The sequence below is a fragment of the Panthera uncia genome, chromosome F1 (assembly GCF_023721935.1).
Source record: "Panthera uncia isolate 11264 chromosome F1, Puncia_PCG_1.0, whole genome shotgun sequence".
In the NCBI taxonomy this organism is placed as follows: domain Eukaryota; kingdom Metazoa; phylum Chordata; class Mammalia; order Carnivora; family Felidae; genus Panthera; species Panthera uncia.
This window is the reverse complement of record NC_064813.1, coordinates 27,236,382-27,253,459: the sequence shown is the minus strand read 5'-3', so window position 1 is coordinate 27,253,459 and position 17,078 is coordinate 27,236,382. Positions and strand designations below refer to the sequence as shown.

Below are 17,078 nucleotides of genomic sequence, written 5' to 3'. Positions count from 1 at the left end.
TTTTAACGTTTATTTATTTTTGAGACAGAGAGAGACAGAGCATGAACAGGGGAGGAGCAGAGAGAGAGGGAGACACAGAATCTGAAACAGGCTCCAGGCTCTGAGCTGTCAGTACAGAGCCCGACGTGGGGCTCGAACTCACGGACCATGAGATCATGACCTGAGCCGAAGTCGGATGCTTAACCGACTGAGCCACCCAGGTGCCCCCGGTTTTGGCACCTTCTATCTGAAACATTGCCAGATGTGTTTCTATCCTATTCCATTCCCACAGCCTATTTAGCCCTTCCTGTATGCTCTAATAATACAATATAACTTCTGTTATATATATTTTCGTGTTGCTTTATATTTTGATTCCATATCTAACCATTACATTAGTTATGTAAGGCTGTAAATCTGTCTTATTCTCAAAACATCAGCGTAATGCCTATCATTTACTAAGTATTCCATAAATATTTTTCCCTAACATTTATTATGAAAATTTTTATATTTATAGAAAAGTTGAAAGAATTGTACAATAAACACCCTTCTATGTATTCAGCAAATATCTAATGAATGAGTAAATGAAAACTAAAAATACGATTTTCTTTTTCTGGTGGGGAGGGAAGATCAACTGTCCTTCCCTTTTTAAGATTGTGACGTGATATGCAAACTACCGTTTTATGCTTTCTTTTATTCTTTACATTTGCTAATTTTATACCTAAATCCTTCTAACTATGAATTGTTCTGGTCTGGTAAAGGTAGTGCAAATAACTGAATTTAGTCTTGATCTTTAGTGGAAGCTACATGAGTCATTTCTCAGTCCCCATCTTATTTAATAATCAACCACTCAGAACGGGGTCTGATGTTTTTTGGGTCATGGATTCCAGTGAGAATTTGGTGAAAGCTGCAGACTATCTCCTTAGAAAAATGCATATACTCATAGACTGACAATAGATATAATTACCATATTATACTGCAACAGAGTTATGGCTTTAAGAATTTTTGCGATATTTAGAGTTTTGTGCCTTTCCATGAAACATCTAGATCCGTGCTGTATAATAGAACCAGTAATGTGAGCCATACATACAATTTAAACAGTTTTACTAGTCACATACACAGACACATGAAGATGTTTTACATTCTTTTTCTGTTGTCATCCTGAGTCTTTAGAATCTGGTATGTAATTTACATTGTAGCACATCTCCCATTGGGGCTAACCATATTTCAAGGGCTCAGTAGCTGCATGTGGCTAATGTCTACTCTTTGAGACATTGCAGATCCAAATTTTATAATTTTGTTGGCTATTTTTTATAAATCACGTGCTGTTGTTACTGCTGAGACTTGTTTTCATTAACTTCGCTTTTAATAAACTACTTCTGTTCCTAAAATATAACTTATTAGAATGATGTATAAAATAAAAATAATCTCTGGAGGAAGACTTTTGTTAATGTTTTTATGAATAAAGAATATGGACTTTGTGATATGTACTTTGGCTATGCCTAGCTGTCTTTGCTTACTCCACAATTTCCAGATGTGCTATACAGAGTTTGAAGCTACCAAAAAAAGTGATCTATGGTTTAGAGAGGTTTAACTTTACTTAACTACATTTATTTGGAGGAAAATATTTATTATACCTCCACTTTATTTGTACTCCCCATCTATTTGTTAATTTGGTACATTATTTAGAAGTTACAAACACAGAATTTGAGAACTTTTTTCCCATACTTAAGATTTCATAGAGGAATAAAATGCATATTTTGGTAATAGGTATCAAGTGAATTTCTAAAGTCAGATTGTAATCCTATTTTCTGGAGTTCTTAAGGAAATCTCTCCATGTTTTGCATATTTCTTATTTTACATATGCACATTATGATTTAGATTATTTGCTATCTAACTTGATAGAGGGGGCACTGAGCATTGAATCTTAATGTTAGTGATGAGCATTTTGTTTTTTAACCTACTGGAATTTCTAGATTTTTAAAAAATCTCTAATATTAGAATTCTTTCAGTTTGACTGGTTTCAGTTTGTTTTTTGTGCTCTTTATTTAAAGCTTATTATTTTTTAATAATAGGGAAATCCATGGCACACCTTCCAATATAAGTCCTAGCCATCTAGAGTCAAAGCATGTATATTGTGTGGATGTTAATGAAGAAAAGCCTGAGAGTGGGAACCGGATGATCTGCAATCGAGAAGAACGGAACATACATTGCTGTGATTTTGAGAGCTCCCAATCATCTGTCATCAATGATACAGTGGTTAGGTTTTTAAATGATCGACCAGCAATTGATGCGTTGCAAAATTCTGAATGTTTGATTAAGATGGCAGGTCCTGTGAGAACTGAGGAAGAAAAGCCTAGTAGAGCAAAAGGAAATGAGAAGGCTTCTGTAAGTAACATGGGCCATGATGTTGATCCAAAAGTGTTACGGATAACGGACTCTTCTCCGTCCTCTACGAGTACTTGTAATTCCCAAAGATTAGATATTTTAAAGCAGCGACAACATGATGTCAAACTGGAAAAACTCAAGGAGCGAATTAGGAAACAGTGGGAACACTCAGAAGAAACAAATGGCCGGGGCCAGAATCTGGGTCATATTGACCATCCAGTAATGGTTGTTAATGTTGATAACTCAGTGACAGCAAAAGTCAGGAAAGTGGCAACAGCACCACCTGCTCCAACATATAAAGGTTTGTAGTCAGTCTTTGTATCTTTCTCTCTTCCTGCCTTCTTGTCCCCCTTTCTCCCTAGGGTGCATTTGAATAGAGAAGGTCATCTTTAGAACAGGGTGTGATTCTCAAATCAAATGCTTAAGAAATTAATTCAAGGTGCAGGTTAAAAATACAGATTCCTGGATGCTACACTGGATCTAAATCAGAATTTCTCGGTATAGAGCCCAGAATTAGATTTTTTAACAAGTCCCTCAGGAGATGAAGAACCCCATCTGAATAGTTAATAAATTGAACAAAAGAGAAAATACAAATTAGTGTCGTTTTTAGAGAACTGCCAGAATTTTACTCTTATTCCACCATTGTATTTGGATTGTTATTAGGAATTCTTTCAAAAGTAAATATTTAAAATTATAATTGAGTTAATTCCAGTTACAGTTGGTTACAGAATATTTTGGCACTGATATTTTGATCCTGTTATTTGAAGCTTTAAGTTTTGACAGTAAGGGATTCCCCCTCCGCCCCCATGTTTGAGAAAACAAATATTTAAATCAGATTTATACTAACATAGATAGATTTTCATTGAGAAAATCCTTTTCTAAGAGAATCTCTGTTTTGTAGCCAACTCCAGTTTTTATATATGGTGGTTTTAAGGAGATTGTATTTTTATGTTCCTGAAATTATTTTCACAGAGTTATTCATGTAAAGTTTTCAATTAAAGAGTTGATTCATTGATCAGATCAGTCTGTGTTAGATTTTTGTCATTAAAACTTCTGCTACCATAGCCTTTCTTTTTTCAAAGTTCAGTTTTTCTAGATAAGTGTATGAAGATCAAAAATTGTCAAGATTCATTTTTTCTGTTAATTTTAAGTTATTAACGAACTAGGACAGTTTTTGCTATAGTTAATTTTGTTTTGTATTTGTCTACCAAGTCTAACTTTTCTCTGACCAGCTTCGCAGTTTTTTTGTAGTCCTAAGGTCTTCTTCTCCAGAATGAATTTTATATGTGAGGTTAGAGCAATTATCGGTTTTATTATTTTTTTATTTTTTTAATGTTTATTATTTATTTTTGAGAGAAAGAGAGAATGAGAGACAGAGAGCAGGTGGGGATGGGCAGAGAGAGAGGGAGACACAGAATCCGAAGCAGGCTCTGAGCTGTCAGCACAGAGCCCGTCGCGGGGCTTGAACCCACGAACCGTGAGATCATGACCTGAGCTTAAGTCGGACACTCATTTTTGTGTTGCTTATTATATTTTGATAATGATAATTAATTGTGAATTAGATAAAAGGTGGATAATTTGCATTTTATTCTTGCTAATTTGTGATAAAATTATGAGCAGTTCCCTTTAGAATACTGAAAACTTGTTTTGTTATTCAGGATTGGTCTACTGTATTATTAATGAAATTATTTCATATCCTTCTAGTCATTTGTGTACAATGTAGTAATTGTCCACACCGTTGACAGAGCAAATAGCAAATGTTCTTGTTAGTTGTGAGATAGTGATTATCCAAAACTTTTGCTATATTTTTTTTTTTTATTTTTTTTTTTAATTTTTTTTCAACGTTTTTTATTTATTTTTGAGACAGAGAGAGACAGAGCATGAACGGGGGAGGGGCAGAGAGAGAGGGAGACACAGAATCGGAAACAGGCTCCAGGCTCCGAGCCATCAGCCCAGAACCTGACGCGGGGCTCAAACTCACGGACCGTGAGATCGTGACCTGGCTGAAGTCGGACGCTTAACCGACTGCGCTACCCAGGCGCCCCAAAACTTTTGCTATATTAATGTCAGATCCATTAAATAAAGATTGTACATTTAAGGTGTGTTTATTCTAGAAATCAAAGTTCTGAAATTCCAAAAGTTATTCCAGTAAGGCAAAGTTAAGATGATCAACCTAAATCCATATTTTATTTAATAATTTACAAAAATCTAAAAATTAAAAATAGGAAGGAACAAAACAAACACAACCCGAACAAACCTGAGTGAAAATCTTAAAATCTTAACTTCCTCTGAGTTGGTGATTGGATTTCGCACTTACCTTTTATTTAATAATTTTTTAACCTGTTAGTTTTCATATTAAAATGTTTTATAGGGACACCTGGGTGGCTCAGTCAGTTAAGCATCTGACTCTTGATCTAGGCTTGAATCTTGATCTGGGGTTGTGGGTTTGAGCCCCACGTTGGGCTCCCTCCTGGGAGTGAAGCCTACTTAAAAAAAATTTATAAATAGAACTTTTGGGGGCTAATTTATGAACTATAGCATACATTTGTGAAATTATAACAGAATATGGTTTCCAACGTCCTGAGCAATGGATTTATTTTTCCCAACACTGAAAAACTATTTTTGTCAACTTTTTGCCAATGTAAATGAAAAGGATCGAAATATACTATAAAGTGACATTTTACTTTCATTTGTTCAAATATGTAATAAATTCACTTGGTTCACAATTCAAAACATGAAAAGGATTTACCAGGAAAATCTCTTGTTCTGGAGCTCCCTGGTCCCCTTTCAGGTTATTACTTGTGTTAACAGTTCGTATATTCTTCCAGAGATAATTTTTGCATACACAAATAGTATGTGTGTGTTTAATTATTTTCTTTCTTTTTTTATGCAGTTGTTAGTATACTAAACCCATTCTAAACCTTGGTTTTCCATTTATGTTTTTTATGTTATTTATTTATTTATTTATTTATTTATTCATTCATTCATTCATTTATTTAAAGTTTATATACTTATTTTGAGAGAGATACACAAAGTGAGTGGAGGAGGGGCAGAGAGCGAGAGGAGAGAGAGTATCCCAAGCAGGCTCCACACTGTCAGTGCAGAGCCTGATGGCAGGGCTCAAACTCAAAAACTGTGAGGTTATGACCTGAGCTGAAATCAAGAGTCGGACACTTAAATGACTGAGCCACCCAGGTGCCCCTGGTTTTTTTTTTTTTTTTTTTTTTTTAATTTAAAGACATGAAAAGTGTTCTATGATTCTGCTTTAAAATTTCAATTTAAAAGTAGTGAACACAAACAGTGTTTATGTGATTTTTGTCTTATACTTAGTTGTTTGCATACATTTTTCTCCCTGGTGTAAATGCCCATGAAGTTTAAGACCTTATATTGATCATCCTTATTTTATTTCAGAGCCTAGTACACTGTCCTGAGCATAAGTGCACAGTAGCTTTTTTATTCTAGTCAATAAATTCAACTAGTAACGAAAAAATGGGACAAAGAATAGAAATACGGTAGTCCCCCCTATCCTCAGGCGATACGTTCCAAGCCTCCCAGTGGATGTCTCAAACTGTATAGTGCCAAACCCTATAAATATTATTTTTTCCCTATACATACATACATACATACCTATGATAAAGTTTAATTTATAAATCAGATACAGTAACATATTAACGAAAATAACTAGAACAATTATAACAATACACTGTGATAAAAGTTAAGCGAATGTGGTCTCTCAAAATCTTTAATTTTTTCTTAAGTTTTCCTTTAAGTTTAAAAAAATTTTTTTTTAAGTTAATTTACTTACTGTAAGCTAGGGAGGGGCAGAGAGAGGGAGAGGGAGAATCCCAAGCAGGCTCCATACTGGCAATGCAGAGCCCGATGCATGGCTTGAACTCACGAACTGTTAGATCATGACCTGAGACAGAATCTAGAGTTGGACCCTTAACTAACTGAGCCACCCAGACACCCCTCTCAAAATCTTATTGTACTGTCGTCACTCACCCTTCTTCTTGTGATGCTGTGAGATGATAAAATCCCTGTGTGATGAGATGAAATGAATGACATAGGCACTGTGACGTAGCGTGAGGCTACTATTGGCCTTCTGATCATCTGATCCTGGGCCATGGTTGACAGGTGTGTAATGGAAACTGCAGAAAGTGAAACAGCAGATAAGGGGGAACTACTGTAAAATTGGGGGACAGAAAAGGGAACTGGTGTAGATATTGAAAGCTTCTTTAAGTTAACTTACAAATAAAAATGCAGATATAATGAAAGGCTCCCATGAAGATAAATGTTTCCTGAAGAGGAGAGAAAAAATGATAGAGTTGAATGCAGAGAGATGGGGTGGGGATGATGGTGGTGAAAAGTTGAGAGAGCGAGAGATTTGCATGGGATTGCCACACTTTCTTATTACAAACTGTAGCTTGCAATAGCCTGGACACTGCGTTTACAAATTTTTTGTTGCATGGGCATAATTGCATGCCCCTTGCCACAAATGTCACGTGAAATTAAACTTCTGCTCTTGTGCTAAAAGCTGAATAGATTCCTTTCTATTAGACATGTAATTAGTTTACCAGTGCATTTTATTTAACACTTCTAGAGTGCTTTTATCTGTTTTTTACTCCAGTCTGTTCTTTATATTGATTTAATTTTTACAAACATTTATTGGGTGCCAATTCTTTGATAAGTTGAGACCATCTGAAAACAGAAATCTTTATACTACTCTCGTTATCGTCCATATTCATCATTTTTATGATTTTTTAAAATAGCCTTCCAAAATAAATTCGAAGTAGGAAATCAGACTGTTAATCCCTAGGAAATAGCACATGTGTAATGTTTGTTGCAAGATTGAACAAGTATGTTTTAAAGACCTGTTTTCTACACCTTGGGTGCATTTTGCTTGTGTAGATAGCAGCTTGTCGGTTTGTTCAGCCATAGGCAAAATCAGATAGATGGTAGCAATTAATGCCTGTCTTCAAAGGAAGAAGTAGTGTTGTCTCTCTCTTACTCCTGAGAAGAGTAGTTTTTTCTCTGAAATCCGTAATTTACGATTGACATTTCGTTTATCATTTAATTGAGTGCTTCTCCATTTCTAGTCCTTTTGAAGAAATGGATATTGCTTCATCTCACTGAAGCTTACTTTTTCCCAACAGTATTTGTCAGCACATTATGTGGTAGCTAATTATGCATCCTTCTTTTAAAAGCGTATAAAGCTGCTCACCAGCATTTGTTTTTAGGGAAACACAAATCAAAACCACAGTGAGATACCATTCACAACCACTAGGATGGCTGTAATAAAAAAGACAGAAACAAACAAAAACACAATAACAAGTGCTGGTGAGGCTGTGGAGAAATCGGAACCCTCATGCATTGCTGGTGAGAATGTGAAATGGTAGAGCTCCTTTAGAAAATGGTTTGGCAGTCCTCAGAAGTTAAACGTGGAGTTACCATATGACCCAGCAATTCAAACTCCTAAGTATGATACCCAAGGAAACTGAAAACATATGTCCACACAAAAACTTGTACATGAATGTTCATGGCAACATTGTTAATACTAGCCAAAAAGTAGAAACTGTTCAGGTACTTATCAACTGATAAATATATAAATAAATGTTGATATATTCATGCAATGGAATATCATTCAACAATAAAAAAGAAGAAAGCTTTGATACATGTTACATGGTGACTGAAAACATTATGTTAATTGAAAGACGCCAAACACAAAAGGTCACACACATATTGTAGGATTCATATTGTAGGATGACATTTCCAGGATGAGCAAATCGATGAAGGTGGAAGGGAGGTTAGTAGTTCCCAGGGAATAGCATGATGGAAGAGTGGCTGCTAATGGGTACAGGAAATTAGTGTTGATAGGTCCATAACTTTGTGAGTATACTGAAAACCATTGAACTGTGTTCTTTAAAACAGTGAATTTTATGGTTATGTTAATTATATCTCAATTTATGAAGCAACTTTGATACGACTCTTTTGTATTGTTGGTATATATTAGGCTTCAATCCTTCAGAGACCAAGATTCGAACACCTGATGGGAAAGTGTGGCAGGAGGCTGAATTTCAAAACATGAGTCGAGAACTGTATCGAGACTTAGCACTTCACTTTGCAGGTGAGAGTGGAGCTTTCTTAGATTTTGCATGTTTTATCATGTATGCTATCTGACATCATATTTAAACCTAAAATTGTCACCAAAATAAAGGTATTTCCCTTTTTTAACTGCATGGTATACCAAAGTAGTTGTGGTTTCAGTCATAAGGCTCTCTTAGCGTCTAGGCTCTGCTCCAGGATTAAAATTAGCATACATGGCTGATGAGACAGAAACTAGGTTATTTTTAACCTCAGAGACTCTCTGAGTCAGGCCTGTCTGATTTGAAGGAAACATAGCAGAGTCTAGTTGAAGTTTACTTCTACTAGACTGAGATCTTTGAGATGGTCAGTAATTTGGTAGGCAGCAGATAAGATGATACTACCATGAGGGCAAAATGCAGAAAGAAAAATCAACATTATAGGAACGGAATACATTTAGAGAATTGGAAATAGGAGGAATTTATGGAAGGTTGAAGAGGGAAATGGGAAGGTGATACTGTAATGTTATGGAATGCTTAGTGCAATTTGGGGTAAGATGAAGCATTCGTAGTCTTCTGTACTTTTGTTTTACAGTTGTGGAAATGGAGGCTTACTGAGTAATTTCCCCAAGTTTGTATCTATAGGTAGAGTAGTTGAGAATGGAAGCCAAAATTCAAAGCCAACTCTGTCTGACTCTACAGCCTGAGATTTTTCTACTAAGCCCCCATAGAGATTTTGCTAATATATTTTGTGGTATTAAGTGTCCAGTCCAGTTTTCCTAGTATTATTATTGGAACAGTGTATTCAGGTTTTTTTTCTTTTTTTCCTGAGATGGAAAAGGAGTATAATGTAATTGTTAAGAGTAAAGATTTTGGAATTAGCTTACAAGGGTTCAAATTCTTGCTCTGCCTCTTATTACTTATGTATATACTACCTGTGTTTTTCTCATCTGTAAAAGAGGGATAATAATAATATACCTCTATAGGTCAGTATCTTTACAGACCAGTAGAATGATGTATGTCAATGAATTCTTTAAGAAGTCTGCCTGGGGGTGCCTGGGTAGCTCAGTTGGTTGTTATCCAACTCTTGATTTCAGCTCAAGTCATGATCTTGTGGTTTTATGACTTTGAGCCCCATGTCAGGCTCTGTGCTGACCACGCAGAGCCTGCTTAGAATTCTCCCTCTCTTTCTGCCCCTACCCTGCTCGTGCTTTCTCTGTCCCTCTCAAAATAAATAAATAAACTTAAAAAAAAAAAAAAAGGGTCTGTCTGTTGGGGCACCTGGGTGGATCAGTTGTTTGAGCGTCCAGCTTTGGCTCAGGTCGTGATCTCAGCGTTTGTAAGTTCAAGCCCCATGTGGGGCTTGCTGCTGTGAGCACAGAGCCCACTTTGGATCCTCTGTCCTCCTCTCTTTCTGCCCCTCCCTCTGCTCATGCTATCTCTCTCTCTTAAAACTAAACATTAAAAAAAAAAGTCTGTCTAGTAAGACTGCCTTCTCTTTCATGGTGGTTGAACTCTGTCCGTTAGCTTCTAGCTAGGACTGACCCATCTACTTGTGTTTTAGGTTCCATTTACTCTTGTAAAAGTTTAAAGACATCACTTTGTCCTTATTTCCTTTCTTTGGCATCATCAAATTTTCCTTCTCCTCAAGGTCATGCCCATCAACAGACTGTTTGCTAACATGCTTTTATCTCAGCCATCACAAAAGAATGCTGCTTTTGGCCCTACTCTCTTCAGTTATTGCCTTGTTTCTCTCCTATTTGTGGCACAACTTCAGAAAGTTGCCTTATACTCATTGTCTCTGGTTTTTCTCCTCCCTTTCACTCTTGAACCCTTTTCTATTTGGGTTTTTCTCCGCCTTCTCTGTGGACTGCTAATGTCAAGGTCATCAGTGACTTCCACATTGCTAAATCCAGTGTTTGATTCTCAGTTGTCATCTTGATCTCCCTGCAACATTAGACATGATAGATTACTTCTTTCTTGAAACGCTTCACTTGACGTCTAGGGTTCCTTAAGTGTTTGGTTTTCCTCCTGAGTCTAGCTACTCTTTTTCAGATTTTTTTTTTTTTTTTTTTTTTTTTACCTAATTAACTCCCTGATATCTGAACATAGTCATGCCCTGGGCTCAGTACTTGGGTCTGTCTATCCTTTTTTTTCCCTCTCTTTTCTCTTCTCTTCCTCTCTCTCTCTTTTTTCTTTTTCTTCCCTTACTACTACTGCTACTACTACGGTTTATTTATGTATACTCTAGGCAGGCTCGTCTAGTCTCAGGACTTCAAATATTTTCTGTTGCCGTTGATTCCCAAATTTATGTCTCTGGCCCAGACTTTTCCTCTGCACTCAGACTTGTATCCAACTGCTAACTCTACCTCTCCCTTTGGATATATAATGGATTTCTCAAACTTAATAAATCCAAAATGGAGCTAACTAAATGGGGTCATGATACCCCGTTAAACCTACTCCTTTGGTAGTCCCTCCATCTCTGTTAATTCTATCTTTCTACTTCAGGCCCCAGATCTTGAGTCATCCTTGACTCCTCTATTTCTCTCAGACCTTATGTTTCATGTTGTTCAAAATATATCTAAAATATAACCACTTTCTCCACCTCACCACCTTTCTCCAGAGAAAGAGCAGAGCTCTATATGTATTTTAAAGTTTACATTTCACTACTACCTAGGTCCAAGCCACCATCAGTCTCTTGTGTGGATTATTGCAATAGCCCTCTCATTGGTCTTCCTGCTTCTGCCCTTCTAGTAAGCCCGTTATCATCACAACTGCTAGAGTAAGCTTGTTAAGATTTAGTTTAGATCATATCACTCCTTTGCCCTAAAACTTCCAAAAACCTCTCGATCTCATTCTTAAGTAAAACTTGAAGCTCTTTCAGTGACTCGTAAAGCCCCACACAATCTGGCCCTCAGTTATGTCTCTGACCGTGGTTCTCTCTACTCTGTGTTCATTTCACGGACACTGGCCTGCTTGCTGTTTCTCAGGTATGTTCCTACTTTAGGACCTTTGACTCACACTTCCACTCTGTTCAGAGTGCAGAGCTCTATATGTGTTTTAAAGTTTACATTTCTTCAGATCTGTAATTGAGGTTGATTTTCAAGTTTATATGTATAGCTAGTCTATTTCCCCAGATTGGAATTTAAAAAAATTAGTGAGTAGTAATTTATATGTGAAATGGCTTGACATATTTCACTAGCATAACCATAAAAGGGTTAATATTTGGGAATATTATTTTATGAAGTTTTATTCTGGAAGTTCATGAATATCTCAGATATGTAGGAATTTTTAAATGAAATAAGAATCTGTGAAAGTACTCACCTGTGAGATTCTGTAAATGATCCAACCCTGGCTTGGAAAGTATTACTTTTGTAACTTCTTCCAGTTTGTGAAATTGTGAAAATGAGGAAAAGTTTTCGAGGGTTTTCTGGAAAACGACAACAACAGCAAAACAACACAACAACAAAACAAAGCAAAAATGAAAAACAAAAAATGAAAACTTAGAACTCAAACTGTAGGGGTAGTTAGTGGTAATCTTTAGACCTTTCCATAAGAGGAGTTGGCATTGGTAGCTTATGGGTCACAGAAGTAGCCTCAGCGAAGATTTTTTTCCCCCCTACCTGAATCATGCTTTATGCTGATTTTTCTTACTGGGAAGAGGACGAATGGGTGGGTAGGAATCATTATAATGTTTGCTATAAGTGTTTCTGCTTTTCAGATGATATCTCTATGAAAGAGAAACCTGCTGAAAAAAGTAAAGAGAAAAAAGTGGTCAAGCCAGTGCGAAAAGTCCAAAAGGTAACACAGTTATCAAGTCCAGAAGGCAAAACAGGTTGGTTTTCTCAATATCATGCCCATCCCCATTACATAATACTGAAGTGGCATTCTATATGGAAATAAGTGTTGTTTTTTTTTTTTTTTTTTTAAGTTTATTTATTTTGAGAAAGAGAGAAAGAGCGCATGCATGGGGGAGGGACAGAAAGAGAGGGAGAGAATCCCAAGCAGGCTCCACTGTCAGCAGGAGCCTGACATGGGGCTCGAACTCACGAACTGTGAGATCATTACCTGAGCCAAAATCAAGAGTTGGATGCCTAACCAACTGAGCCACCCAGGTGCGCTGGAAATAAATACTTGTTAACCAGATGTTTTCATTGTTTGGCACATAGAAAAATTCAGTACATTTTATATATCATTATTTTGTATACATGTTTTATTGAGGTATAGTTGATATAGAATAAGCTGTACATATTTAGAATGTTAGTTTGATGAGTTTTCACATATGTATGTACTCATGAAACCTTATGTTCACCATAATAGTAAACATATCTCCCCAGCCCAATTGTTTAATCATTATTTTTAATAGAAATTAACCAGATTACAGGCAATGATTTTTATGTAGTAAACTTTTATATATAAAGGGATTGCCTATGACTGTCACTACATCCCTTCACTTACTCTCAAAAGAGAATAAATGTTGCATGAGAAAAATATAGCAGTCCATGCCAATACTGGTCAGGCCAGACTCTAAATAGATCAGGACTGAGAAAAAGAGAATTCCCTAGTTTTGTAGTTATTAACACTTCAGGCCTAGTCTAGGTTGCCTGCATTTATAACCTGTTCTGTTCTGTTATGTCTAGCTTTGTTCTTTTGGTGAGTAAGTTAATTTTAGTGTCCCTTGGTTTCCCCGTATGTAAAATGGGAAAGCAGTAGTATTTTTCTCACAGGGTTGTTGTGAAAACTAAAATAATTAATACCTAAAAGCATTCAGTATGTAGTATTTGGCACATGGTAAGCGCTCAAATGTTAGGTATGATTCCATTAATAATAATTATTATTTCTGGTATATTGAAAATGGTTATTTAGCTGTCATATTTATGTTAGTGAGTAATTTGGCCTGAGAGAGTGGAGGAGGTTGAGAATTTGTCACTTTCAGTTTGGAGACATTCAGAATCAATCATTCATTCATTCATTATGCAGATATTTTTGAGCACTTTATACATGTGACGCCCTGTGCTATACTAAGCTTAGGCAATACAGTGGTAAGCAGGATACACATGGCCCCTACCCTCTTGGAATTTATAATCTGGTCAGGAAAACAGTAGATAGTAGATACATAGTTATAATAGAATGTGACTAATGTATGATAGGGAATTATAGGAACATGGAGCAGGGGTGATGAGGCACTGGTGTTTTTTTTTAATATATGTATTTTAAGTTTATTTATTTATTTTAAGAGAGAGAGAGAGAGGGAGAGAGAGTACAAATGGAGGAGGAGCAGAGAGAGAGAGAGAGAGAGAGAGAGAGAGAGAATCCCAAGGGGCTCGATATCACGAACCATGAGATCATGACTTGAGTTGAAATCAAGAGTTGGACGCTCAAGCGACTGAGCCACCCAGGTGCCCCAGAGGCACTGGTTTTTAACCAGACACTTGTTTTTCTGATCATAGACTAATCTATGGAATGTGAAGTAACAGATTTTGTGACACCCATTGTTAACCTCTAGATGTCAGAATGACCCTGACTATATACAAATCAAAATTTTATAAGAACGTGAATTATCTGAACACAAACTAAGCTAATTTTTACATTAAAAAATATGTCAAAGTGTTATTTTTATGCGGTATTATGTAAGACTCTTGCCAGGGGCATAGTTTGACATGAAGCACTGGGACCATTGTAACTTGTAAACACTGATCTTGGATTGTGTTTTTCCAGTTTTGTGGTAGACTAATTCCCATGTATGCACTGTGCAGTGACTGACAGAGAATCATTCAATGTGCTAAAGCTGTGTTAATAGTTTATCAATAACTGAAAGTCCCCTTTTACCACCAGCGACTGCAGTGAGACTATTCTAGAAAGCCAGAATTTAGAAATAACCACACAGCATATTCAGAAGCCAACATTTATAAATAACTACCCAGTATATTCATGGTTGCTTGCTTTTGATTCAGAAATCAAGAGAAGCTGAACTCCAAGAGAAGCCTGTTCTTTCATTTTGCCTAAGAACATAGTTTCTTATAAATAGATTGAACAGTAGACTTAAAGCCTTTTAAATACTTTAGATCGCTTAAGGTTAATAACAAGGTGCAAAAACACTTAAAAAGTAAACACTGATTCATAATTCATGTTTCTTAATACTAGATGTTTTATTAAAACTGCGGTTTAATTGAAACTTTTAAATTGAAGCCTTTTTAAAAGAACTCTAAATTGGATGTCCTTTATTACAAATGCAATAAAATAGCATTACAGAAAGCTTGAAAAATGAAGAAAACAGAAAACCACTACCCTCACTTAAAGTACTAGTGTTTTGTTTATTTCCTTACAGTAGTTTAAAAATCATAATAGTAGGTGATGTAATCATTGCATACATAACATTTTGTCTTTTTCTCTTAGCATCGTACCACCAGAACTTTTTTCTTATTTCTTATGGAAATTATAATTTGCAATAGCCACACAGTACTCCACCTGTGTTGGTGTATGATGATCTCATTTTAATTTTTTTACAGTCTGAAAGTAGTACATGAAGAGTTTTTCTCTTAGTCAACAGCTGTGTTTATTGGACCATACTTTCATGAACTTTTATAATGAGGGCAGTTTATACTGTTGGCGATGTTTGCTTTTTGAGCGTCATTGTTTTATGCATAGAAAAGTAATGTACAGTTCTGCTATGTATCTATAAAATATAATGTGAAATTCCTTATAATACCATTCCCTTCACAGTAATCACTGGTCACTGTGACATGTTTCTTGGGATTTTTTTCCTACGCTTAGCTGAAGTCATTTGTTCATTCAGCAGACATACACTTTACTATGTGCCAGGTACCGTTGGTAAACCAAACACTTACTATACTTAAGATATGTTTTTTGTTGTGTGCCCAAACTGTTGAATTCAGTGCTCTACTTCTTGAGGATTCGAGAATCATTAATGTTTGGTACTTAACGTCCAAAGCATTTTTTTTTCAATTATTTTTTAATCTTTATTTAATTTTGAGAGAGAGACAGCGTGTGAGCAGGGGAGGAGCAGAGAGAGAGGGAGACACAGAATCCGAAGCAGGCTCCAGGCTCTGAGCTGTCAGCACAGAGCCTGATGCGGGGCTCGAACTCACAAACTGTGAGCTCATGACCTGAGCCAAAGTCGGATACTCCACTGACGGAGAGCCACCCAGGTGCCCCATGTCCATAGCATTTTATACTTATTTGAGATGTGTGGATAAATCAAGATTTAAACAAACTGCTAATTAATTTTGGGGACATTGGGTTAAAAATTAGCTTGTAAACCCTCTGACTTTGGCATAAGATCAGCATAAGATTAATTACAAAACCTGTATGGTTGAGTAGATATACTTGAAGTTTTAAATTCAACCCGGTATGTGTATGTATATATTTTTTTAGGTAGCAGTCGTCTGATAAGTACATCTTCTTGGCGAGATGGACAGAAATTAGTAAAGAAGATTCTGGGGCCTGCACCCAGATTGGAGCAAAAAGAGCGAAGAACAGCATCAAGTGACAGAAGTGGAAGAGAAAGAACTACTAAATCTGGTGAGTAATTAAATTATTAAATTAAATTGTTTCAGTAATTAAAATTGTTGAGAAAAGCAATTAAAGATTGCTTGTATAAGTACGTAGAGAAGGTGAAAGTACTCTTGAGAATGCTTTCGGAATTTGGTTTATAATTGTGAATGTAGCTCAAAAAAGAAGAACTGTTCTATTGGGCTTGTCTGTGGATAATTCCATATATAGATGTTATGATGACTTTTATTAAGGATTCTATTTGTTATGTTAATTACATTTAGCTGCCAGCTGCATAGAAGAGCATCATTTAATTAGGTTTTATTAGACTTTTAGGGACCTTAAGAGACTAAGTCCGATTTGTCTTTCTCTACACAAACATAGGCAGACATTCATAATATTGGCTTTTTTTATTTGACAGATTAGGAAACAGGCCCTGAGAGAGAAGTGATTTTTTTTCTCAGTGTATATATTCAGTGGGTGGCAAAATTTGATTTAGAATCTAAAACTCTTTGGTTTGACCCTCAAGTCCATTACTTTTCTCTTTGTGAAGTATCTTAAATGCTCTTTGAGATAACTAGTTACTTGTTTCATGAACACTAATTTTGGGAAATGAAATATAAGTTAACTACAGGCCAGCTTTCCTTTTCAGGAACAAAATTTGCATTAATTAATTTGAGCTTCTGGAATGGATTCAGTAAGAAATGCAATCACAACTATAATTTGGGATATAGAAATCAATATATACTTTGTATTTACTCCTCTTTACTTTCACTAGCTTATAAATAAACTCATATGCATTCTTGGTTCAAAATCAAGCCATGTCAATAAGCATTTAGATTTTAAAATGATTGTTTTTCTATCTATTTAATTTTTTTTCTGTTATTCATTGGAGAGTTGTGGCAGCTAAACATTGTTGGGTTTTGAACTCCTGATTTGATGGTTTAGGGATGGAGAGAGATAGTAATATTAAATATGTACATAGGAGAGAAATAATAATTCTCTATTAATACTTAAATATTCACATCAACAATAGATTTGTCTTTATTTTAGAAATATTAAAAATGCGTTGTTTAAATGCCAAGGAAGTATAGTTGTTGTCTTTTTTTTTTAAGTTTATTT

At 35.8% G+C, this 17,078-nt stretch overlaps 1 protein-coding gene across 2 annotated transcripts in view; it reads left to right on the top strand.

The window, feature by feature from the left end:
* CEP350 (centrosomal protein 350) overlaps window positions 1–17,078 on the top strand; it is a 151,557-nt gene that overhangs the window by 30,646 nt on the left and 103,833 nt on the right. For both annotated transcript variants that reach the window (XM_049634147.1, XM_049634146.1), the window contains exons 6-9: window positions 2,052–2,665; window positions 8,375–8,488; window positions 12,166–12,279; window positions 15,840–15,986. In XM_049634147.1, coding sequence (XP_049490104.1) covers window positions 2,052–2,665; window positions 8,375–8,488; window positions 12,166–12,279; window positions 15,840–15,986 — 989 coding nt within the window. The remainder of the gene's footprint in view (window positions 1–2,051; window positions 2,666–8,374; window positions 8,489–12,165; window positions 12,280–15,839; window positions 15,987–17,078) is intronic.